This window comes from Rhamphochromis sp. 'chilingali', assembly GCF_963969265.1.
Source record: "Rhamphochromis sp. 'chilingali' genome assembly, chromosome: 4".
Lineage (NCBI taxonomy): Eukaryota > Metazoa > Chordata > Actinopteri > Cichliformes > Cichlidae > Rhamphochromis > Rhamphochromis sp. 'chilingali'.
In genome coordinates this window covers 26,418,120-26,443,433 of record NC_137948.1, presented here as the reverse complement: position 1 = coordinate 26,443,433, position 25,314 = coordinate 26,418,120, and the positions used below count along the sequence as shown (strand labels likewise).

The 25,314-nt window shown below is 40.9% G+C and overlaps 2 protein-coding genes across 2 annotated transcripts in view; both read left to right on the top strand.

Moving 5' to 3' along the window:
• LOC308395500 (uncharacterized protein) overlaps positions 1-6,554 on the top strand; it is a 28,872-nt gene extending 22,318 nt beyond the window's left edge. The window contains exon 12 of the mRNA XM_080880384.1: positions 5,041-6,554. The gene's annotated coding sequence lies outside the window, so the exon portion shown is untranslated. The remainder of the gene's footprint in view (positions 1-5,040) is intronic.
• Positions 6,555-11,707: 5,153 nt separating this feature from the next.
• The window catches only part of frem3 (Fras1 related extracellular matrix 3), a 31,214-nt gene continuing 17,607 nt past the window's right edge, over positions 11,708-25,314 (top strand). Inside the window, exons 1-2 of the mRNA XM_080879936.1 lie at positions 11,708-16,897; positions 17,735-17,824. Coding sequence (XP_080736062.1) covers positions 11,881-16,897; positions 17,735-17,824 — 5,107 coding nt within the window. The 5' untranslated portion in view covers positions 11,708-11,880. The remainder of the gene's footprint in view (positions 16,898-17,734; positions 17,825-25,314) is intronic.

The window sequence follows — 25,314 nt, the reverse complement described above, 5'->3', positions numbered from 1 at the left end:
CGTAGTTCATGAACTTGGCATGATAATTGATTCACAGAATTATTCATGGGAGATTTTGTATATATGTAAAACATATGAGATTGTTAACTTGGATATATATTAAAGAGTTTTGATTCATTTCACACTACTTTCTGTGCTGTATTCAGCTGCTGTACATTACAGCTCAGCCTGCATAGATAAACCCTGTACACTAGTTCCCTGGTATGACCATCCCTGCCCATGTCCTTTTCAATATTAAGGAATGATGAGGATACTATATCACATTGTTCAGCAGTCACTTCTTCAAGCATAGCTGTCATGAATCTTGAATGATGTAAGCATCTTTAGACACAATCAATAGTGTAACTGCTGGGAGGCGGGGACAGTCACACTCAGACATGATACAGTTCAAATTCAGCTAATCTGAAAGTGGCCATGCTAGCCTCTGTCTAAGGCTATAATTAGGTTAAGACCTATATGGTGACTGTTAGCATGTTCACATTGCCGATGTTGACATACCAATGCTCCAAAGGTCACGTTTGCGATATTCATTATCTTAGTTTAGCTTGTTGCCATGGTAACATATATTAACTGATGCAGAAAACAAAGGTGAGGGCATGTATTAAGTTTTCCTGGCATTTACAAACCAAAGCGTTCTACAAATGTTAAACATGACTGATCAAAGTTATTATGGCTAATTTAGACTAGCTGGACTTTCAGGGATTCCAAACCCTGCATTAAATTTCTACAGGTGCAAAGAAGTAGAAGTAGAAACCAACACTGTGAGCCTGTCTGACTGAATGGAGGAAAAATAGAGTGTTATCTGGACCAAATCTGATATCTTCCGATCTGTGGACCAACAAAATTTACTCCAAAACAATGAAGGCAAGAGATGCAACCATTTTCATGTCCAAAACTTAATGTAGCTGACCTACGATTCCCCCAAAAAGCCTACAACATAATGCTTCCTCTCTGGTTGTCCTCTCCGGGCTGGTTTTTAAACATTCCTCTTCGGGCTTAGAGCAGTTGGCAGGGCTGCTGTGATCAGTAGGGCCTGCTGACAGATGGACATTCATCCACCTGCTGGTATCGCCTCCGGCATCAGCTTCACATTCCTCAGGCGGTGTCAAACTGTCAGAAACACACTGTGACTTTATTACATCTCTGTTTCTCATCAGTAACACACGGTTTAAAGTGAACTTGGGTCACATGACAGATCCTAAAAAGTCGAAACTTTGTTTTGCTTTTATGTTGTGAAGTGAGTCAAGCTTTTAGTTCTTCTATATCGAAGCATTCAAATGGAAAAACTAGACTCTTTTAAAATCTATGCAGACCTGCAGACTATAATCCGCATATTACATTGACAGACACTAATGTTTAATTTATGTTGTTGTGGTTGTGCGCATTTGTGGAGGTATTTGCCTACAGGGAGCCTAAAAAAGGGGCTTTCAACTGCCACAAACATGCTCAGTCTGTAAAAAAACTTACTGCGTGTCGCTTGTGCATCTGTCAAATGCTGACATTTTGAGTGGGCCAGAACAGAAAAGGAAGAAAAGCTGAAAAGAAAACAAAACTCCAACACAGATTAAAAACATTAAAAAGACAGCATGAAAAGTATGTTATAATCAGTGTTGGGTAAGTTACTTTAAATTAGTAACTTAGTTACATTACTAGTAACTAGTAATCTAGTATCATAAGTAACTCAGTTACTTCAAGTTACTCGTTACTTTCAAAGTAACTAGTTACTAGGGAAAGTAACTTTGGTTTTATTCATAATTTTCTTGTTAATGTGTTGCCTCCATAACTTTGCCAGTCTTTTGACTAGAGACCAGCCCGCCATTATAGGGAAAAATCATAAAGCCTTTGAATGAAAACAAACGCTGTTGTGACAGTGATGTACACTGTTTTGATGGTATACAATCGTTTGTTGTAAGACTCAGATAATTATTTTTTAAAAGCTGGACATTTTAAATGAGAATAAGAGAGAAACGTATTTCCTTGTGCCCCCCTCTCCCTGTTAATGCCCTACCTGGCCCCCTGGCAACACTTTGCTAGACCCGCCCCTGCACAGTTACCAGCTGTCAGCTATGTAAAAAAGGATCCTGGTGTTATTTGTCTCTCAGAAACAGTTCATAACTTCCCTTCAACTCATTCATGTCACCTAAAAGGTAAACCTGTTTCTCCATCACCTGTTCAGCTCTGATGATTCAGTAAGGACATCTCCTGGTTTCATCTTCATGTTTCCCTCTCACCAGATAACCAAACAGATATCATGACCAGCAGCTTTTACAGCTGTGGCTCCTGCAAACATCAGCTGATACTAGATATTAATATTAAATAAATTCTAACAACAGCTGATCAAGCTTAAACGTGCTGCTGTTGTTTAGCGCGACATCCGCTGTGTTTCTTTTCACCTCAATACGAAACGCGTGATATTTTCTCTGAATACGAGACGATTCCGTTTTTTGGCAACTCTAATAATTAACCTTATGAACAAAATAAAGTTCAACATCATTAACATCATAGCACCCACCCAGCTGTATAGAAACTCCATCATGCTAGCTAGTACGCAGTACGAAAAAGTCAGAATAACGAAAATAAACTCCACCTAAACTTGGGTTATATCTGACACAGATAGACTGCAGGTCATAACTTCTTACCTGAAGTTCAGTTCACACTCGGACCAGCGGCTGCCTCGGGTCTCTCTTCCTTGAGCGTCCCCTTTCTCTCATCCACCTGCTGGCCTCCACCACTTGCTAATGTTACTGAATCTGTGGAAGCTCCGTGATAGCCACCACACGAAGTAACGAGTAACGACCCTATCTAAATCCCAGTAACGACTAACGCGTTCCTGATTTTGGCATAATAACTAGTTACCGTGCTCGTTACCACAATAATAACGTAGTTACTGTAACGCGTTATTAAGTAACGCGTTACAGTCCCAACACTGGTTATAATTCAATCTTCTTCATGACAGGCCACAAGCAAGAGTAGAGACCGGCTATAGTACAGACTTCTGACACCTGCCCCATCTAAGACAGACACTTTCTTTCAACACGCTGCCAACACTCGACTACCACTGAACCATAATTTCACTATAATGGATACACACCACAAACTTGATGTGTAGCGACTACTAGCGGCACTAATTATTGACCAACTGGCAAATATGCTAGCTAGCCAGGAACCACGCGCCTTTATAGCGCTAGTCAGCAGCAGCTCCTCGTGTCCCCAGGTGTTGTTTAAGTCACTAAAGACGTGTTCAAGAGGGAAAAAAATCATTAAGCTAATCTAAGTAAAACTGTTGGTACCACAACACTAAAAAAGCAAAACATTAACTTCTAGAGGTGAAAAAATGAAGCAAATGCAGTCGTATAGATCCTTAAATGACAACTTGAAACTCAAAAATGAACATGCTTGCAGTCTGGTAAATAAATAAAAATGGTATCTTTGTCTAATTTTTACTGTTTTTATAGCTGAACTTAGGTCACGTTTAAGTTTGGTTTAGGTCACGGGAAGCTTTAAAGGTTGAGGTAGAGTCATTAAGGTTGCACTTGCTTGTTTTTCTGCATGTACATGTGTTTTAAGCATGTATTGTGCTAGCACCCCATCAAATATCACTGAATTACAGCTGCACCCTGCTAATCAAATTAGCTAAAACTGCTAGCCACTTAGCAAACTGTCCAGCTCTACTCTGTCATCCAAAATATGATCATATCTGGCATAAATTCCAAACTGGAGGCTTCAAACCATTGATTCAAAAACCATGTTTGATGTCTGTCTTTTATAAACATATATTTAAATAGTTTCGTAGATGCTAAAAATCTACATTACTAAAAATTTCTGCTGTTTTAAGCTACCTTATGAGAGCAGCTCACCAACTTCAATAGTTCTACCATATGAGATAAATTAGTGTTTCTTATCTTACCGCATCGTATTCCTGTACTGTAGTCATTGAATGTGTGTGTATTCTTCCATGAGTAATGATATTAAGATTACTATTACTTTGACTCGCTGATTATGTTGTCTGGGTGGAGGCACTGCATTAAAAGTAACAGTGTGTTATAAAAGCCACAGAATACACAAAAGATGAAGGTGCTGCAGTTAGTCTGCAAGATGTGAACTGAAACTTTGTCTGAGGCTATTTTTATGAAAGCGTAGTGTAAGTGTCCATAGATCTCTGTGATTATGAACCTCAAAGCCACAGATTGTAATATTTTTTGTCATTATATGAGGTGATGTTGTGATTATTTACAGGTAAACTATAAATCGCCATCATGTTCCTCTGTGAGCACCGTTTCTCTTGGTTCAGGAAAGTTAACCTTAGACTAATCAATCTGTCAGGTCTGAAGCATTTTATCATCCAGGTATTTTTGTGCAAGTCTGTATAAGTCAGTAGTCCTAATAAAAACTTCACAAAAAACACACAACTTAAGGTCATGACACATGGTGTAACCTTTTCAGCTGTTAATTGTGTGGGTGAGGTATCATGAGAGTCAATGAGCAGCAATTATACAAATGGGATTTTGAATGGATGGTTATTATCAGAAGAGAAAAGTAAAGTTGATGTATTTAAATTTGTTTTGTTCGAGTAGTCACGGTTCTTGTTTAAACCAATTTTTTAATTGTTCTTTTGAAGCTTCCGTACATAATTTGAAAATTGATGTATTCAAGTAAAGATTCTGAAAATACCTTTTATAAAAATTAAAAGTCAGCTCATTATTTGGACAAAGATTTGTAAAAACTCTAAAAATGAGCCCTGCAGTGCTGTTGTCACTTGTACCTCCGGGACTTGGTTTGTTTCTGTTTAAACACTTACTAGTTAACCATAAAACACAGCAATAGATGTAGAGTTAGCATTATGTCAGTCATCCTTTCCCTCAAACAGATGGTTCTCCATAGGGATCAAAGGTCATGTCAAAGGCCACATAAACTTGGCCAAAGCAGAAGTTACAAGTGGAAAAAGCAGGTGATTGCAGAACACGTGAGTGTGGGAAAGGATGCACTGTTTTCATTGCTCTGTTTCTTTTTTCTCACTCTCTCTCTTTATTTTTTTTGCAGACCAAAGGAAAAAAGAGGCCGTCGGGGAAAAGGATATTTCTATTCAAAGTGTATTCACTGATAACTGTGATACAAGCTTGTTTTTTTGTTTTTTTTTTTGTAGCATATACAGTAATGTGGAAAAGTCTTGAGCCAGCCAATATTTCTTTGTATTTTGCGAGACAAATCGGAAACATTTTTTATTTTTAAACATGTCCAAGTATACGTGGACGTACAATATGTAATCAAATACTGAGTTTGCATAATTCTAGTGAGGTGTGAAGTTAATATTTGGTATGACAACGGAAAACTTTCTTGTCATTTCTTAAAGTAGCCTTCAGGAATAGTTCTCCAGGCCTCTTGAAGGACATTCAAAGCTCTTCTTTGGATGTTGGCTCGGTACCAAACGACTGCGTTTGGGGACCGCTGGCATAGTGGATAAAAATCTGATGGATGTTTCTCTGAAAATGTCAGGTACTACGACTGGAGTGAAACAACAGCCAATGTCCAAAGAAAAACTTTGAAAGACCTTCAGAAAGCCTGGAGAACTATTGATCAAGACCCTGCTACCAGAACGTCTGGCTTCTTGAAAGCAAAATACTTTTTAAATTGAGGTGTATCTCAAGACTTTTGGACAGTGCTGTAAGCTTTTTCAAAGTTAATTGTTCGCTTTTCGTTGTTTTAGTAATTACTGAACTTGTCTTCTGAATATGTATTGTGGCTTTTATTCATCACTGTTCAGGTCATAACCCCTTCAATAGACTGGCGCTCTGTCCAAGTGTGTACTGCACCTCTTACCCAATGGCTGACAAACACCAATCAAACCATTTTGTTTGGTTTACACTTATTGTTAACCAATCAAAAACAAACAAACAAAAATGTTAATTTAATTTAAAACATTATACATAATCCATTTGAGAGGCACACAAAAGCACTTACTACACGTTTTTGCCATATTGTAAAAAAAAAAAAAAGTGTTATAAATTTACAAGGTGAGTGTGAAGCAGAGAATATGCATTCAGATTTGCTCACTTAATAAATACACTGGCTGTAAGTGGTAATCATTTCCAAAATGGTTGTTTAAGAATCACCCGTTTCAGGCATTCAGAAATAATGTAAAAGCACTCCTAACTAATGGATCTATTAACTAATCATTTAAGCACAATTTTAAACTAAAACATGCATATTAAGGTTTTCTACATTGGTATTACTGGCCTTGATATAAATAATGTAAATAAATCCATGCATAAGTGTGTGTATATACAATGATTGGCTTGATATGGTCACTGCTACTTCACCAAACAAAGTTATTTGAATCCTGGCTCCAAAACTCTTTACTCATTTTTGGCATGTATTTGTAAAATATGAATAATATGAAAATGACAGAGGCTTGTCAGATCTGATCAAATTGTGCTTTCCTCAGTTTAAGAGGAAGTGCTTTACAGAAGCTCCATTTTGCTGTTTTACGTTCTTCCTATAACAGTGTGAAGCTTCGTGTTGCACCACTTGTTATGACGTGACTTTCGTTTGAATTTCATTTGATTTGTATTAAATAAAAACTTTTTTTCTTTGTCCAGAAGCCTATTTTTCTTCCCCCACCGTTAGCAAATAGTAATTAACATTTGGTGAGGTGTAACACTGTGCTGCACATAGGTTGATACCTGCTTCTCCTTTTAGTGTAGTGAGGCCATGATTAGTACTAATTAAATCTGAACATATTGGCTGAAATGAGAATCATATTTAATGGTGCTGTACAGCAAATTTACATCTACATGAATACGATTACAGACGCGGCCGTGCAATTTAACACACAATAAAGCCTAATTAACTGCCATGTCCATTTTCAGCTCATCGCTAATAGACTGGCCTATATTTATGTTTCCTGTCTAAATTCATGAGGCACATAATATTCTTATAATTTCCATCTACAGCAATGAGCTGCCCAGTGTTTGGGGCCGATCCAGCTGCTATATCCAGCCTGTTTCCATGGGCTTCCGCTCCCCTTTAATGACAAATGACAGCATCAGCCTATATCAATCTGCCCCACAGGATGCTTTAATCCGCCATTAAGCAGATGAAATGTTGCACTGAGCCCGCAGAGCAGCAGTGACGGCAGGAGCGGTTCTAAAATTCGTATGCACGCCCCTCCGGCCTGACCGCAGTCATGGACACCCTGCGTCAAACCACCCAGTGCAGCAAAACACAAACCTCTTCCTCCTCGGAACTGGATCCAAAGGTCTCAGTTATCCCCTATTTATACGCAGTGTATATTTACAACGGGCTGGATGATTAGGATGCTAGCGAGTAGCGCAAGAGCAAAGAGAATGTGGGGGAAATCTTCCTCGGCTATTCTGAGGAGACAAGGGGTTTATCAGGGGTGAGCCACCTCTCTGATGTCAAAGCTTGTTTTCAAAGAATCTGTCAGAGCTCCTTTACCAAGGTGCTTATCACCTCCTGCAGCTGATCCCTAACAGCTTTTTCTTTTATAACTTCTACATAATCAGATAATTTATGTGAGGCTGAGATCTAGACTGCAAAAGACACCAGGGAGAGAGAAAAGAAGAGAGTCGGTTACACTGAATCAGTGCACAAACAGCAAGAGCGTCATTCACAAATCTATGTGTAACCATAGTTTTTAAAACCACCCACGTTGAGATGTTCAGGACTCAACATCCTTGATCTTTCTTTCATCTATGTGAGATGAGAAGGTGGAAGGTTTTCCAACGTCTGTGTTCGTGTGGAGCAGTTAGATCTGCAGCAACAGTGTGATGTGATCAAGTCAGAGTCTGTGCCACGAAGAAATTAGGCAGCTTTGACGGGAAAAGGTGGTTCATGCAGGTAGTAGCTTAATAAAGCCTGGTGAGTGTATGCTTGTATGCCAAGAGATGAGGAGAGAACCACGAGGCACAACCGCAATCTGATTCAGAACTAAATATACGGTTGGACAGGATGCAGCACACGATCGTCACCCACATAGCTGTCCTCAAACAGGAGCCTTGAATTATGCCAGAAAATCCAAAATGTGAAACAAATGATGCAGCAAAATGTGATGTGATGTTTATAATAATGTACTGAGATATCCAGTGTTTCTGAATATCTTCATACATCAGGTATTCTGGTAACTCTACAGACACTTACACATCAAAAGCTGGAGAGAGCTGTTTCATCTACTTTAAAAATAGTTGAGATGTTCATGCCTGAAAAGAGTTGCGGGCACGCTGAGAATCTGAAGAATGAGCACTAAAACTTTCAGCTTTCAAAAAAGCAAAACACCCATTAAGGCTTATGTCAGCGTGTTAAGCTGTGGAATGTTAAACTAGTTCCAGTTTACTAAGTCGCTTTCTTGACCCATTTTTTAAAACACTTCCCATCTTTCTTTCTTTTTTAAATCAAAGACAAACGCAGGCGAGGTTGATGCCAAATAAAAAGTTACATAAATTTAAAAAAGAAATTCCCTACAGTTGTCAGACCTGTTGCAGTGTCTGATGGTTCTCACACAAATGAACAAATAAATAAATAAATAACTTGGGATCATCATACAAAACAAAAAACAAAATCCCAGCACTGCTATCACCTCCAGCTTCTGTGTACGGTGATTTTGTCAGCTATAAAATCCCACACAGTCACCTCTTAACTGGATTACCATTGGAGCCAAGAAAACAGCATGCTATGATTTACTCGTGAAAGTGGCTCCTTTGACACTTTCCTCATGTTTAAGTCAGCCATGCTTAATGCTTATAATTATGTTTAGAGGGAAGAACGCAAAAAGGAGACACTTTTAAGTGTAAATCATGGTACGTGACACAAATTTAAAGTCAAGACATGAAAGACAAAATCATTTATTCATATATTTCATGTGAATCCATCCATTACTCCTTTGACTTAAAACCAAAAACGCCCTCCTCACGGTGGTGCTAGAGGGTTAGTCCGCAGAAGAAGATCTATCCTTTTCCCGGGGACCTTGAGCATCTGCACAAACTCCCAAGGCAATCCTTCCAATAGTTGCTGAAGAGGTGTTTCATTTTGAACCAGCGAGCTAACAATGTGAGCCCTGGAGCGTGACTAAAACGAGGGGGTAAAGTCAACAGTTTGTGCTGAGAGCATGTCAAACTGTGAAACGTGTTTACTAAAGAGCTTTGCATTCCCTGTTCTCTGAACATGATGACGCAGACCAGGAATTGTGGGAAACTGAGGAAAATAATCAGCAAATCCTGGATTTTGCCACCGTTGCTGTTAGGGATAAAAGGACGAGTGCTTTGTTTTCCATTTATCACGATGTCATTAGTGCTGCTGTCATCACAGGCTTCCCCCTGGATGAAGAGATGATCCTGGGCACCAGAGGCTGGCATCACACCAGCTTCATTCTCTGTTTATCTTAGACACTTATTAAAAGCATGTCGTGTCTTTAATGTCTAATTTGGAGAAATGCAAGTTAACCAGTTAACCAGCTCGACAGACACCTTAAGCAGCTGTCATCGGGTGATTTATACACGCCTGTTTCATCAGTCATGCTTCCAGCCCAGCAATCAATATCAGGCTTTTCTAACTATCTGAATGGGAAGTTCTTGTTTTTAAGTCTTCACTTTTTTCCTCACTATGGGAGGAACGTGGAGAGTAACAGAATATAAAAAGCTTACTGTGTTTGTTTCTATAGTTACACCATTTGGTGCATGTCCCATTTTTATTCTTGTCCGGTCAAGCGAGGAGGGCAAGATTTATTTAGAGGATGCAATGAAAAGTGTGATACAGAATGCTGGGATGCTTATGGCATCTCTGCTATTTGACCCACACTTAGAGGAAGGTTGCTGAGTGGTTCACAGCGTTGTCCTAAAAGCTTTACCGCCACCGATAAAGAAGCAGCACTTTCACTGAATAATAATTCTAGCAGCTCTGAAGGTTCATTTTTCACTATATTGAAGCATAAATTGCACTGAAGTGCCCTACCTAGCAACAAATTCTTCCATACAAGCAACTCATTATCAGTCCATAACTGGATAAATTTACTGGTGTGTTAAACTATTTAAAAAGAAGATTTTTCCTAGTACGTAGAAATGTCACAGTCAGCGGTTACAATAAAACGAAACTCAAACATTTCCAGCGTTGCAGCTGGAAGGAAAGTGTGAAAATGCTCGAGCGCTGCACATGGATCACTTCGTCAAGTGTCAGGCTCAACTTAAAAGATGACCCATAAAAGGCTACTAGGTATTTTTATCTTAACATGACCTTGTGTAGCATACTGAATACACATTCTCACATTCTCGCTGCATCCAGTGTGAGTGCTCGATGTGTCCACTGCTTTGTCACTGCAGAAAAAGAACGTCAAATTTTCTTCACCTGCTTATTCTGCTGAAACTTTCTTTTGCGCACTCAGTTTGCCGAACAACAGTGTTCGGTTGCATGAAATATGCAGATGCTGTAATCACAGACGAGGGGACTTTCCCTCATTTGAATCTTATTTAACCTCAAAACACGCAGCCATTGCTTGCAGAGATTCGGTTATTACAAGCGCTTGCTCAGCAACTAAACTTTATGAGAAATGAAGCCAGAGATGTCCCGTGCTATATTTATGCGGCGTATTATATATTTATTTCCATCACAGGTGGCTTAGGTGGCATATTTTCAGCTGTATAATGTTTTTTCTGTGTGTGTGTGTGTGTGTGTGTGTGTGTGTGTGTGTGTGTGTGTGTGTGTGTGTGTGTGTGTGTGTGTGTGTGAGACCAAACAGTTTCCAACACCTGTTGTGCCAGCTGATGCCAGGTTATTGTCCCCATGTTTGGAACAAATGGCCCCTCCGGAGCCGAAAGTTGCCTGAACTTAGAGGCCCTTAACTCTAGAAGAGAACAGAAATATCTCCACACGTCATCATTCTGCACAGACACGCCTTTGGTTGAGATACTAAACTTTATTCTTCTGATACTCTAAGAATCCTGTTCAGTGTCTGAATCCCTGCTGACTGGCTCATCTTTGATATAATGATAGTTTGTTTGGGCATATTACATTGCCTTCTCTTAGTCCGCCCTCCATGGTAATATAAGGGATTGGTTGATAGGATAGGTTACACCCTTAATAATGAAGTTGCGTGTGATATCACACAGGTCAGTGATCAAACATCAGAAGACACTGTTCATTTTAAAGTAACTAAAAACAAATCGATTAAATAGCTAAAGAATCATTTTATCGCTGGGTAAAGGCTTTATTACTGTTTTTCTACTATTTCTTAGCTTTAACCCTTTTAAAGGGAACATTAACTGGGTTGCATTCTGACACATTTGCATGTTCACACTTGTGTCTAAAAGAAAAAACTTGGAGGAACAAGATATCAAATTATATTCAGTTGATTTTTTAATTAAATGTATTTATAAAATGATGCATCATATGAAAAAACATGGATATCTATCTATAGTACATCACATTTCCTAACCTATACAGTATAGTGTCAGGGGTTTTAACTGTACAGATTCCATATAATCAAATAAGACTTGTTTTTTTGAATAGGATTTTATCCTCCAACACCCACCCCAACACCCTTTTTTTAGTGAGAGAAGAGGAGAAGGGTAGGTGTTGTTTGGGGCAATCTTGTCCAATGGTCTTTCTTAAATTAGCTTTGGGGGCTGGAGGCTCCCCTCCCTGCACTGACAGAAGGAGGAGCCTGTGCAAGTCACAGACTACTGTTTCATTCACCTGCACAGCCCTGCAGCATTCACCACACTTGGGTCTGTGCAGCCACACAAGAAACACACAGAGGAGATTCCAGCCGGCCCAAAGTTTCTTTTTTTATGCTTTTTTTCTCACTTAAGAAGCATCAGCCTCCTGCTGCTGCTCACTTGTTTTAACTAAATTACAAGGCAACTAGCAGCAGACATGGCTGCTTGTCTGCAAAGTTGCAAACTTTGTAAAAAGAGTTGCCTTCTTTTGGCTTTTTCTCTCAGCTTCTGTTTTGCCTCAGTATGTGCAGGGCCTTTTGATTCAGCTCACCTCTATCACCGCAGGGCCGGACCTAATGAAGATGATATCATTGTTGCTAACAATGGGATCAGAGTGCCTTTTGGGCGGTCCGTGTTTCTGGACCCTGTGAATGACCTGGTAACAGAAGTGCAGCCCGGTGACCGCTGCCAAATCACAGTCCTGGACAATGATCCACTGGCCCAGAAGCCTGGGATGCTAACCCCTAAAAAGTTTCCCTGTTCATTTGGATCTGAAGAAGTGAAATACACGCATTTTGGATCAAGGAGCCCCAGTAAGGATCGTGTGAAGCTGCAGCTTCGTTATGACTCTCACACAGACACAGTCATTGTCCCCTTCATGTTGGAAGTAGAGGTTGTTTTCCAGCAGCTTGAGATCCTCACCAGGAATATGCCCCTTAATGTTGAAAAGCTCAATGGAGAGAGCAATCCTATTGACAAAAAGGGCCTGGAGTTTTCCTATGAGGATGGTGTCACACAGTGTAAGATCAGCACTCTGGTCGGCGCTGGAGGTCTTCCCAGGTATGGCACTCTTTTGAACAACCCTTCCAATGGCCAAATGGTTGACTGTGATGAGTTTGTGAAGCAGGGTATTCGCTACAAGCACACGGCTAAAACCAACTCACCAAACAGAGACTATATTCCAATGATGGTAGAGCTGCAGGATAACGAAGGAAACATGATAATGCAAGAGCATTTCCAAATGATGGTTAGAATCAGAGAAGGTGCAGAGAACACTGCTCCCAAACCCAGCTTTGTAGCTATGATGATGATGGAGGTTGATCAGTTTGTGATGACAGCTATTACAAGTGACATGCTGTCGGCTGAAGATGTCGAATCTCACCCAGATGACTTAATCTTCAACATCACGTCTCCGCTGAACCCTCAGCAGGGTTATATCATCAGCACAGATGATCAGAACCTGCCTATCACCTCCTTCTATCACAGGGACATCAAAGAGCTTAAAATAGCCTATAAGCCACCCTCAGATGACTCAGAACAAGAGAGGATTTTTCAGCTAGAGTTTGAAATTGTAGACACCGATGGTGCAGTGTCAGATCCATTTGCTTTTATGATTGTGGTAAAGCCTATGAATACACTGGCTCCTGTTGCAACCAAAAATACAGGGCAGCTATTGTTTGAAGGGCAATCTCGAGCTCTCTCCAGCTCTCAGAATTTAGAGATTAGCGATGAGGATAACCTGGAAGACGTGAGAATCACAGTCATCGATGGTTTAAAGCACGGAGACCTTACCATGCTCGGCACACGCAGGAAGTTCTTTACACCTGCCGATCTAGACGCTGGCATTGTTGCGTACCAGCATGACGGCAGCGACACCTATAGCGACAACATTATTTTTAGAATGACTGACGGCAGTAATGAAGTGGAATTTTTGTTCCCCATCACCATTGTCCCCACTGATGACGAGCCCCCTATTATTAATGCAAACACTGGCTTGGTGTTGTTCAAGAATGAAATCATGCAGATCTCTCCATTCATCCTAAGTGCAACAGACATCGATTCAGAAGACTCCACTATTAAGTTTGTCATGGAGGCACCATACTCCACCATAGGGCAACTCCTGCTTAGGCAAGCAGAGCTACCGTCTGACCCATCTCTGTGGAAGTTCAGCGAGACAGATGAGATGTTTGAGCAGGTGGTGACTGAGTGGCTTCAGCAGGACATTCTGGATGGAAAGCTGTTCTATCGTCACATCGGGCCCCACAGCACCACCACTGTAACCGATCACTTTGTATTCCGGGTCCAGGACGATAACGATCCTCCCAATCAATCAGGCGAGCACACGTTCACTATCAAAATCCATCCCGTTGATGACCTTGCCCCAGAGCTTTTCCCAGGCACCACCCTTCACATGACAGTGCAGGAATATGAGCTCACATACTTTAGGAAGAAATTCTTGTGTTATACTGATCTTGATTCAGATGACAGAGATTTGAAGTACACCATCACTAAGCCCCCGACTGACACAGATGAGAACAATCCAGCCCTCTTGGGTGAAATTGTACTGACTGACAGCCCTGACACTGTAATTACAGAGTTTACACAAGCCCAGGTTAATCACCACAAAGTAGCTTATAAGCCCCCAGACCAGGAATTGGGCATCACTCCAAAAGTGGCTCAGTTCACATTCACTGTGGAAGACACAGCTGGAAACACAGCAGATGGACTGTTCACCATTTTCCTACAGCCGGTTGACAACAAACCTCCACTTATCACCAACACAGGATTCACTGTTTTGGAAAGAGGTACATATGTCATTACCAGGAAGGAGCTGCACGCCACTGACACGGATACAGATGACGACAATATCATCTTCACGGTGACCCAGATTCCCCAGTATGGGCAGCTGCAGTATTTGGGGATTGATATGTCAAATGGCGAAACATTTGTGCTCGAAGACATCACAACCGGTCGTCTAACTTACATGCACGGAGGAAAAGAATCTCTCACTGATGTCATCAAGCTCTCTGTAAGTGATGGTTTCCATGAGGTACCAATTGCCATCAGGATCACAATCGAGCCAGTTGATGACAAAAGGCCCACGATTATGCTCCCACCCGGCCTGCTCGGAGCCTCCATAGATGTACTGGAGAATGGAGCCACGGAGATTACAAGTAACGTCATTCAGGGCCACGATGAAGATACAGATGACCTCATGCTCACTTTTATTGTTGAAGAACCTCCGAGACTGGGTGAAATCCTGGTTAATGGTGCTCCTGCTGAGAGATTCACTCAGGAGGACATAATTAACGGGGTGGTTGTGTATGCTCACACATCTGGTGAAATAGGGCCGACCAAAGAGCACGACTCCTTCAATCTTACTTTGTCTGACATGTCAGAGCAGTGGGTCGTTGGTGGCAACAAGATCCAAGGTGTGACAGTCCATGTGACAATCCTTCCTGTTGACAGCATCCCACCTGTTGTCAGCGTCGGCGAGCAGTTTATAGTAGTGGAAGGGGAGAAGAACGTCATTACTCTGGAGCAAATTCATGCCGAGGATGTTGACACCAACAGCGAGGATATCTTGTGTACCATCATTGTCCAACCAACTTCTGGTTATGTGGAGAACATCTCACCTGCAGCAGGCTCAGAGAAATCAAGAGCTGGGACGGCCATCACCGCATTCGCCATTAAAGAAATTTCCCTTGGCCACATCTACTATGTCCAAAGCATCCACAAAGGGGTTGAACCTGTGGAAGATCGTTTCACGTTCCGCTGCTCAGATGGTATTAACTTCTCTGAGCGCCACTTCTTCCCCATAGTCATCATTCCAGCCAATGATGAGAAGCCTGAGATTTTTGTCCGTGAGTTTGTGGTAATGGAGGGAATGAGTCTGGTCATTGACACCCCAATTCTGAACGCAGCTGATGCTGACATCCCCAAGAATGAGCTGGACTTTGAGATCATCAAACCACCCAAGCATGGGACAATTGTTCAGCAGCTCAGCACTGGCACCATCCCTGTGGAGAAGTTCAACTTGGAGCAGCTCATAGAGGCATCCAACATTGTCTATGAACATGATGACTCTGAAACCAAGGAAGACAGCTTTGAAATCAGGCTATCTGATGGAAAACACAAAGTGGAAAAAACAGTTCCTATCGTGGTCATTCCTGTTGATGATGAGACACCAAGAATGGCCATTAACGATGGCCTCGATGTGGAGATCGGAGAAACAAAAGTGATTAGCAACAGCGTTTTAAAGGCAACAGATCTTGACTCCGAAGACAAGGAATTAACTTATGTTGTGCGATACGGCCCTGGCCAAGGCTACCTGCAGCGTATCAGCAAATTTGGAGACGTTTTAGGAAATATCACCCTGGGAATGAATTTCACACAAGATGAAATTGACAGACAACTCATTCAGTATGTGCACACAGGCCAGGAAGGAATCCGTGACCTGCTGAAATTTGACGTCACAGATGGTATAAATCCACTTATTGACCGTTACTTTTACATCAGCATTGGAAGCATTGATATGGTTTTTCCAGATGTTGTTAACAAAGGTGTGACTCTCAAAGAAGGTGGAAAAGTAACTCTCACCACTGACCTCCTCAGCACCTCTGACATCAACAGCCCTGATGAATACCTCAGTTTTAGCATCACGAGAGCGCCTAGTAGAGGGCACTTAGAGTGCACTGACCTCCCAGGTGTTCCTATTTCCACCTTCACCCAGTTGCAGCTTGCTGGCAACAAGATCTACTACATCCACACCTCTGATGATGAAATTAAAATGGACAGCTTCGAGTTTGAGGTGACAGACGGCTACAATCCCGTCTTCCGAACCTTCAGAGTGTCCATCACCGATGTGGATAATAAGAAACCTGTCTTAACCATAACGAGGCTACTTGTGGAGGAGGGCGAATCCAAACTCATCACACCTTTTGAACTTACTGCTGAAGACCGGGACACTCCAGACCACCTGCTGCGCTTTATAATCACGCAAGTGCCAGTACACGGTTTGCTGCTTTTCAACAACACCCAGCCAATTACGACTTTTACCAAGCAGGACCTGAACGAGAACCTTATCAGCTATAAGCACGATGGCACTGAGACCAGTGAAGACAGCTTCTCTTTCACTGTCACCGATGGCACTCACACCGACTTTTACGTTTTCCCTAACACTGACTATGAGACACGCAAACCCCAAATGATGACTATTCACATCAATACGGTGGATAACGGTGTCCCCCAGATTTTGGTAAATAAGGCTGCCGCTTCACTGAAAGTCCTCCCAACTGGACACCTGGGCTTTGTGATCACCAGCAAGGTCCTTCGATCAGAGGACCGGGACAGTCCCCAGAAGGTGTTGAAGTACACGGTGTCCGAGGCTCCACTGCACGGCTTCATCATGAATACCGCCGTGGGCAATGACAGCATCAAGACATTCACACAAGGTAAGATGATGTCACATTTTTAAACCTTGTAACAACGTTTTTCAAAGGTAAGATTTACTCATCAGTGTTTTAGAGTTAATATTGGATTAGAGTGGATGTTTTGTGTGGCACAAAGGAAAGAATTGTTCTGAATTCATGATGCCAACAGCTTTGAGTTAGTATAAAGTTGACAGAACACCAGATATTCTCCCAGGATTTATTACAAAGACTTGTTTTTATAGAATTTAATAAGATGCATAGAAGCACAAATCCAAATCCTGAATGTGTAAAACAGAAAGACAGCTTTTTATAACCGGTGAAAAAGCAAAGAATAAAAAATATTCAAATAAATAATATTCAGTTAAAACCAGTTGGCTGCATTCTTATACTAATATAATGATGCTTAACTGGTTACTACAGACCCCATAAAACAATTTTAACCTCCTAGGACCTGGCGTCCACATATGTGGACATCAAATTTTGGGTTGTCTAGACCAAAATACAAAATTTTGCTCTACAAGGGCCTGATTTCCACTTATGAGGACGTTATGCTGCCACTGTTCTGTCAAAATTTTCAAGCTAATGTCCTCATATGTGGATCTCATTTTTCTCAGAAACAAAAATCAGGGAAAAAAGTCACGTAACTCTTTGTTTTTACATTCATCAGGTCCCAATCAGCCCAAATGGTAAAGACAAATTAAAATTGCATGCCCTGAAAGGGTTCAGGTCTTAGGAGATTAAATATATCTCTGTAAACTATATTTTCTGACTTTGTATTTATACAACCTTATAAAAGTGGTTTAGTCGTCACAGTTATCATTTTAGCTAATTGTTTCTCCATATTTTTTATGCAAACAGCTGATATCAATGACATGAAGATCTGTTATGTGCTGTTGGATGGGAGCAACGCCACCAGTGATATCTTCTACTTCATAGTTGAAGACAACGGTAGGACCCCTCTAATATTTAACGTGCAGTGGCTTCAAGCCACTTTGAGTTTGACTTTTAATGGCTGCTTAAAATTTAAACTTCTTGCTCTCTGTCGGTCACCTAAGTGTTTGCATCACAAAGGCTTAAAGCAGTTGGCCATGACTGACACCCAGTACCGAGGCGCCGCCTCTGTTCGCCCCACTGGAAAGGGCAGCAGGTTTAAAGGACAGGGGTCAAAGGGGACTTAAGTCAAACACTGAATGTGGGTTAGTAAAAGTAAAAGACTACCACATGCTCTCAACTGTATTGTTATTGAACAATAGGGTCCTATACTTTGGGGCGCTTCTCTGGGCTTTCAAACGTCACCTTTCATCATCTGCCTGAAGTGACACAGTGAAATGTGCATAGGTATGCTGATATATCTGGTTCCTCTTACAGCAAGTCTCACAAACATCTTCTTTTATCTTTCTAAGTATCCACTATTCAATGACATGACTTGTGAAATAAAATCTGCAGAATATTTTGACATTATGAAGATTTTCAAATTAAAAGATTCTTAAATTTCTTTTTAATAAATAACCAACTTTATCCAAAATATAAGAACTTCATATTTTTTGTTAGCTCAATTTCTTTCTCTCTCTGTTTTTACTCGCTTACTCTGACATAACATTGAAGCACTGAGGCTTTCTGTAACACTGCCTTACTATTAAAACATTATTTATATCCACCCCAAGCATAATGCGACAATCTGACAGCCGACATCGGTTACCCTAAAGAATTCTCTTAAATGAATCGGATATGCATGGTATATGATGGGTCAGGGTATAATAAAATCACTCGTTGCCTTGTCACATTCACCTCTAACAGCATTACATATTTATAGCAAATGCAAAGCGATAAAATGCAGCAGGTGGGTTTTACTATTTTAGCATTGGCTGTAAAATATGAAACAAGATTTAGAAAGGCAATCAATGCTGAAGGGAAAGTTTAGTCTATAATTATGCTGTTTGGAGGGACATGCTCCACCTCCTAACACCACCATCACACCCATTGAGAAAAAGGAGGACGTGAGTTTGTCTGTTTTTAGTTTAGCTTCGCCTTAATGCCTCCGTATTAACTCTTACCCTCAGACTGTGAGTGATATATTTATTTTTAATGAGAATCAGTAGCACTGACATTAATCAACATAGATTAGATAAAAGTGCCTTAATCCTATAATCTTCATTTAGGCCAACATTTTTCCACATGTGGTTTAATAAGATGCCTAAAGCTAAGAATTTCTGTCTTTAAGTGTGGGTTTTACCACAGGAAGGGAACACAAGGGCTTCAATTAGCTCAGCGCTCCCTTTTCTGTTTGCTTACACACTTTATTTAAGCTTCCAGCCAACTCAGCTGAACCAGGTGCAGTGGAGCTTATACTGGGACGTAAAACCAGACCTTGTTTCTACATGACCACGGCTGACACGTGTGGCAGCGCCACATCATCTGTGTGATGAACTGCATCTGTATCACTGCACTTAATGGATACACTTATCAGTAAAATCATCACCATACATATACATAACTACACACACAAATACAAAGACACGTCCAGGAAAAGATCAAAGAGATAATACATGAGAGCGAGTCGAGCCAGCTGGTGGCCCGCTAATGTGAAGTGTTGAAGAGGTGACCCCTGAGGGATGTGGCTTTATCCTGGACATGTAGGGGCATGTGAGTGGAGAGCACAGTGATGGTCAGGCTCTCTGATAACAAATCTCAGTGGGTGAGCTGCTTGTGTGAGAACCGATGGTGGGTCAGTAGAGATTAGCACCCAAGATAATCCATTTTTCACTGGCCTCAGGGAACAAACTTTTGTACTTAAAAAGAAAATCCAAATGCGACTTCATTAACCTAACCTAAGGTTAAATAGAAATCTGTGCTTAAACACCACAAAAACACTATTAAACTTCTTTATAATGAATTCTTATCTAATCAAAGTAGTTCTAGATCCAGACACATCCTTTCAAAATCAGTGGGTTTTAAACCTCCTTTGTAAACTCCAGTAATTCTTAATCCTGAATCGAGTGTAAACATACCACTTCTAAACCTAGTAAGTTTTACACAAATACACACAATCTGAATGTGGCCTCACGCTCCGGAAATACCCCTCAGATGCACTGATATGGGAAGCTCCCTAAGGGTCTTAGCAGCCTTTAAAAGATACCTGCCACTACATGCGCTCCAGTGATGCTTCTTCACGAGCAGGTCAAGAATACACACTCGGATAATTAACATATCCTCATGTGGAACTGAAGCAGTTTGGCATTCCTCTATAAGCCCTGCAGGCTCAAATGTTGCAAGCATACATGTACATATGTAACTGCGAGTCCGTGTATCTGCTGATACAGAAAATTAAGATCTTAATCAAACATAAACCAATGATGTGCAGACCAGTGACATTGTGTGTGTGGGTATGTGTGTGTATGTGTGGCCAGGCAAAGCGGAAGTATGGCTCTTGTAAGAGCACGTGTGTCAGTAAGTTGGGTAAGTTACTTTAAAAAAGTAATTAATTACTAATTACTTAGTCAATATTGTATTTAAACTACTTATCTAATTACTGTGTCAGAAAAGTAACTTAATTACTAAATAAGTAATTTAACTAAATACTTCTTAAAATCCCTATAAACCTTGAGTGGGCAAACAACAGAAATTAAACTTTCTAAATAATAAATACATTTTTTTAAAGACGGAGACTCTACAGTATGCAGCGGTAGCATCTCTTCCACAATGCAGCCTGCAATCACTTTTTTAAGCTCACCTTCAGACGCTTTCTGTGCTGCTGAAGTAAAATCGAGTTTTGCCTGCTTAGCAGGAGCTGCCGCGGTGTTACCCATGGATGATGAACAAGGATCACTCAGAAGTGTTCGTCTATGCTCTTGTGTCAGGCGCTTCAGTAGATTACTCCTGCTATTAACAGCAGCCGATAGTTTTTTCTCCCCAGGACATAGCTTACATATTACTGTAATAATAAGTGATCCGACCAGTTACCATGTAAGTGAAGAGACGGGAATATGTCCATTTCAAAAAACAGCCACTCGCTTCAGCCGAGTCCGACATCTTCCGCTTTAGAATACGACTATAAAGCAAACTGGTGCGAAATGACGTACAGCTGCACTACAGCGATGTTAAAGCGGCAGAGTTTACTTCTACGTTTAGGAGACAAATTATTGAAATTAAATAACGATATTCAGCGAGTTTAATTATTTTACAATGTAACGCAAATACATTGTAAGTAACTGTAATTAAAATACCTAAAAATGAACAGTAATTTGTTACTCTACTTTTTCAGTGGAAAAGTAATTTAATTACAGTAACGCGTTACTTAGTAACGCATTAAACCCAACACTGGTCTTAGTAAGAAGTCAGGAGCAGACACTCGGTTTGATTTCAGGGGTCTCTGTGAGGATCAGTCATTAGCATAGAGTTAGCATAGCAGTCAGTTGTTAGAAAAAAAAACCCTCCTCTGTTGCTTAAAGTTTAAATCTACAGTGAAAAACATCTAAATTCTACATTTGATCTGCATTATCCGTACTATATGGTGCATAGTTTGTTTCTTTTTTTAATGTCTTGTGATTCCATTACAGTTTCTGCAGCCTCTGGTTCATTTGAGGTATTCTATACATGTTCATATCTGTATATTCACAAGAAAGCTATTATGTAACATTAAATACTTAAAGGTGTAACGGTTTTTCAAGTCATTGGTTTACTTTTACAGCACCTCACCTTGCTACAAGTTTAACAATAAGAAAGATTTTCTCAAATGCTGATTTGAGCAATAAAAATCTTTTAAAAACACGACAACGTCATCAGTACTGATTGTCCACACCACTGTCCAGCCTCACTGTCACTCTCCTTCTATGCATCTTCTGTGTTGTGGAAAGTTAAATAGGTGCAGAAAGTTGCTTTAAAGTCAGGTGGAGACTGGAGGCATAAAGAAAAATCTTTAATCACAAAATTTTGAATATCTTATAATTATTTGCCAGCAAATCCCGTCTAAAGTAGAAAGAAACCAGTATAATTATCATCTGCTACTGCGGTCATTTTAAAAAACTAATGGCTTCTTACTAAGTACTCAGAATACCAGACTTAACAGATCTGTGATGATGATCTTAGAAACAAACTAGGATTCAACTTGGGCCATCCTCACACTGTTTGCAAGCAGTAACTTGCACTCAAGTGACCAACTCTGGAATTTCTTACAGCCGTTCAAAGAGTGGGATACTGAAGCAGTAAATACCTGCTGTGACACAGCTCACATATATCCCCATCCATCAGGAATGGGTCCAGTGAGCCACGGGCTAAGAAAAGAAACCCTTTTGTGTCAGGCCTGTTAAACCTTGTAAATGTAAAGATTTTGGAGTGTTTTGGAACAATAATTTAAAAACAACAACAACAACAACAAAACAAACATTTCATTCTTCTTAATCTTTGGTGCAAGTCAAAGTGCACCCCAAACAGAAGACAAAAACCAAAGACAGAACAAATAGCTTTGCATTAAGATAAGGTTTTTTTTCTAGTTGCAACAATATAGTCTCCCAGTTCTGCAGGGGGATCATGGGCCCTGGTGAGTTGAGTGTTATGTGATCATTCAGAGCCGGGGAGAGGAATGCACTTCCTATGGGACTCCAGACTCCAGGGCCACAGACAGAGCAGGGCCTAGAAGTGAGGTGGTATCCCAGGCAGACAGGTGTGTACGTGAGAGTGGAGGCTCCAGAGGGATCCCCTTTCAAAGCCTGTGGTCACCCCACTCCCAGCTCTGCAGAAATCTAACCCAATCTCAGATAGCCCGATAACCCACAGATTTCCAGCGTAAGAGTTGCCCGCTCTGGAGGGGGCAGCTCCCCAGAGGGGTGCAATGATATCAAGCCAGAAGAGAAAAGGGGAAACTGAGGAAAAGGAACTTGAAATATTTTTAAAAGGGCAGCATTTTGGTCACATTTCTTCAGTACTGTAAGGGTACCCTGCTGCATGTGGACTGCAGGCTGGCTGACATGGACATGCTAAACCTCTGCTCCCTAACAGTGTTTTGGGATCTTACATGTCACTCGTGTCAACAGTCACCGGGAGATTTACTGGCTAATGGTGCCACTGTCGGGGCCCCCGCTACTTAAAGAAGCTAAGGCCTCTCAGTCCTCCTCCACCGCACCCCGTCCTGTTCTCACTTACCCTCCTTCCCCTTTCCTCTTCTCTAAGAGCCCTTCAGGGTATTACTATTCTTTTTTCTTGTTTCTATCTCACGTTTCCCTCCGGCCCTTTCACTGAGCTCTGCTATTCCCTCACTCTTTGTCTCTATTTCTCTTTTTGTTCTTTATCTTGAGCCTTGATTTATGGCGACTGGTGGACTTCTGGGGTGCAGAGTTATGATGTATAGCTAGAGCGGTTATTCTTATCTGCTCCCACGTGGCAAAGCTGTCACTGAGTTACTCTGTGCAATGTTTTTTTTTTTCAGCCGCACTAGTGACTTTGCTGCAGAGAAGGAAACATTGGTTTGTTGGATTGTTGGTTCACTGTGGTCTGAAGTGAAATGTCTCAACAGCTTTTGAATGGATTAGTTTTGGTACATTCATGACACACCAGGAAGAGTTTGAACTTCCTGGTTTCAGTCGAGGTGCCTCAAAAGATTAATCAGGTGCAGTTTTTCATAATTTTTTGACTCAGTTGTCTTAACCAGAGCCTCCTTATATTTCAGCATTACACCGGTAGCTGATGCTACACCTGATGCTACACCTGATGCTACACCTGATGCTAATTTTTCTGGTGCCACAAGGGACCATGTATGAACAACAGGGTGGAGGGAAATGATGTTCAATGCAGGGAAGCACTGACTGTATGTGCACGTTGCACCAATACGGGAAGCTGCTGATTAGTGCTAAGCAGCAGACCAATAAAGCGCTAAAAGTGTAGGTCACAAAGCAAGCCACATTATTTATCACATAATTGCGTAAATCAGCTAAATCACTAAAACCCCATATGCAATCAAGGTACGCCGTTCAATGTCATTCAGTCATTGTGATCAGACCGAACAGGCATTTAGTTAAAGAGACTGATTATGTATTAATACAATTTAAGTAGATATGTCCATGTCATCATAATAATGTTGGTCCACGATTAACATTGCAACTGACTAAGTCATGTTGTGTGAGCATTCGGTTAGCATTAGCAAAGAATTTGGTGAATGCTATTAAAAACAATCACTAGCAAACCAAAATGTTAACCAGTGTCCAATTATGGGCACTGAATAAGCCAGTCTACGGGTATTTTTCCGTGCTTTCACACTGGTTTTATTTTTTGTCCCCTGAGGCAGCGTTCCAACATTTTAGCCTGAAATATCCTTCAGTACAGCCTTAATCTAGATTTAGATTGATCAATAGTGTTGTTTTGTTCATTATTTTTGCTTTTGAACTTTTTGCATGATTTGACATCTACATGTCAGTGCTGTCTAAGTTTGCTTGTTTTCGTTTTGTTGTCCCCGCCTACTGGCACACATGGGTCAAAGCTATTTTCAACTTCCTGCAGAGATGTCCTTAATGTCCTGAACAGATGCTGTGATGCAGACACTTCGATTCGTTGATTCATAGCACACACTGAAACTGAACGATTAAAGTCATCATTGCATCTAAGAAACCTAAATTTTAGATGAATCTTACCTGATCTCCTTTTTTGTCTGTTTACCCAGATGTTTGACATCCTCTAGATTTAACAGACCACACTTAAAGCCAGTGATATTAAATGCTGAGCATAGCTGGCAGGAATCTCACCAGTATTCATATGAACTGGATGATTGATGACGAAATGCAATAACGTGACGCTTGTCACTCAATGAGGATATTCTTAGAAGGTTGCTCTTCCTTGCATCATGCTGGTGAGCTTCATATTGACCTTCCTCTCAAGTGATACCTCCAGCCTGACCCACTGTACCACTGCATCTATGTATGGTTCCGGCAGTGCCGCTGTGTAAATATGAGCTGAGGGAGAATGCGCCGTTAAAGGACGCCTTTGCAGAGAAATTGTGAGGCTGCAATGTCCTGTAAATAAGCCATGATGTTGTGCTGAGTCATCCTGTTATTCTGTAACTGCTCTGTGTTTTCTGATGCACATTCTTAGTGCTTGTTAGGAGTTTGTGTCACTCGGCTCGTATAACAGAACACATTTCTTTAGCATTCTTTGCCGTCCAACTGGCATCAATCAAAGTGAAGCTAATTTATTAGATGGCTGCTAACAGGAAGGTTTGGAAATACATGGAGCCTATAAAACATTTCATCCCAGCAGAAATTATAATGATTGTCAGTTTAAAAAGCTAATGGAAATGTGAGCTTAGTGAGTCAGTCGCCGAGTGTATTGGATTTGATAGCCAGACTAATATAGCATGAGCGTCATAAAAATTGCAATAAATCAAAAGAATTAATCATAAAGCACAGCAATCTGGCTCCTATGTTTGCAGCTACTTTTTGTGCGGGTCTTTCTAT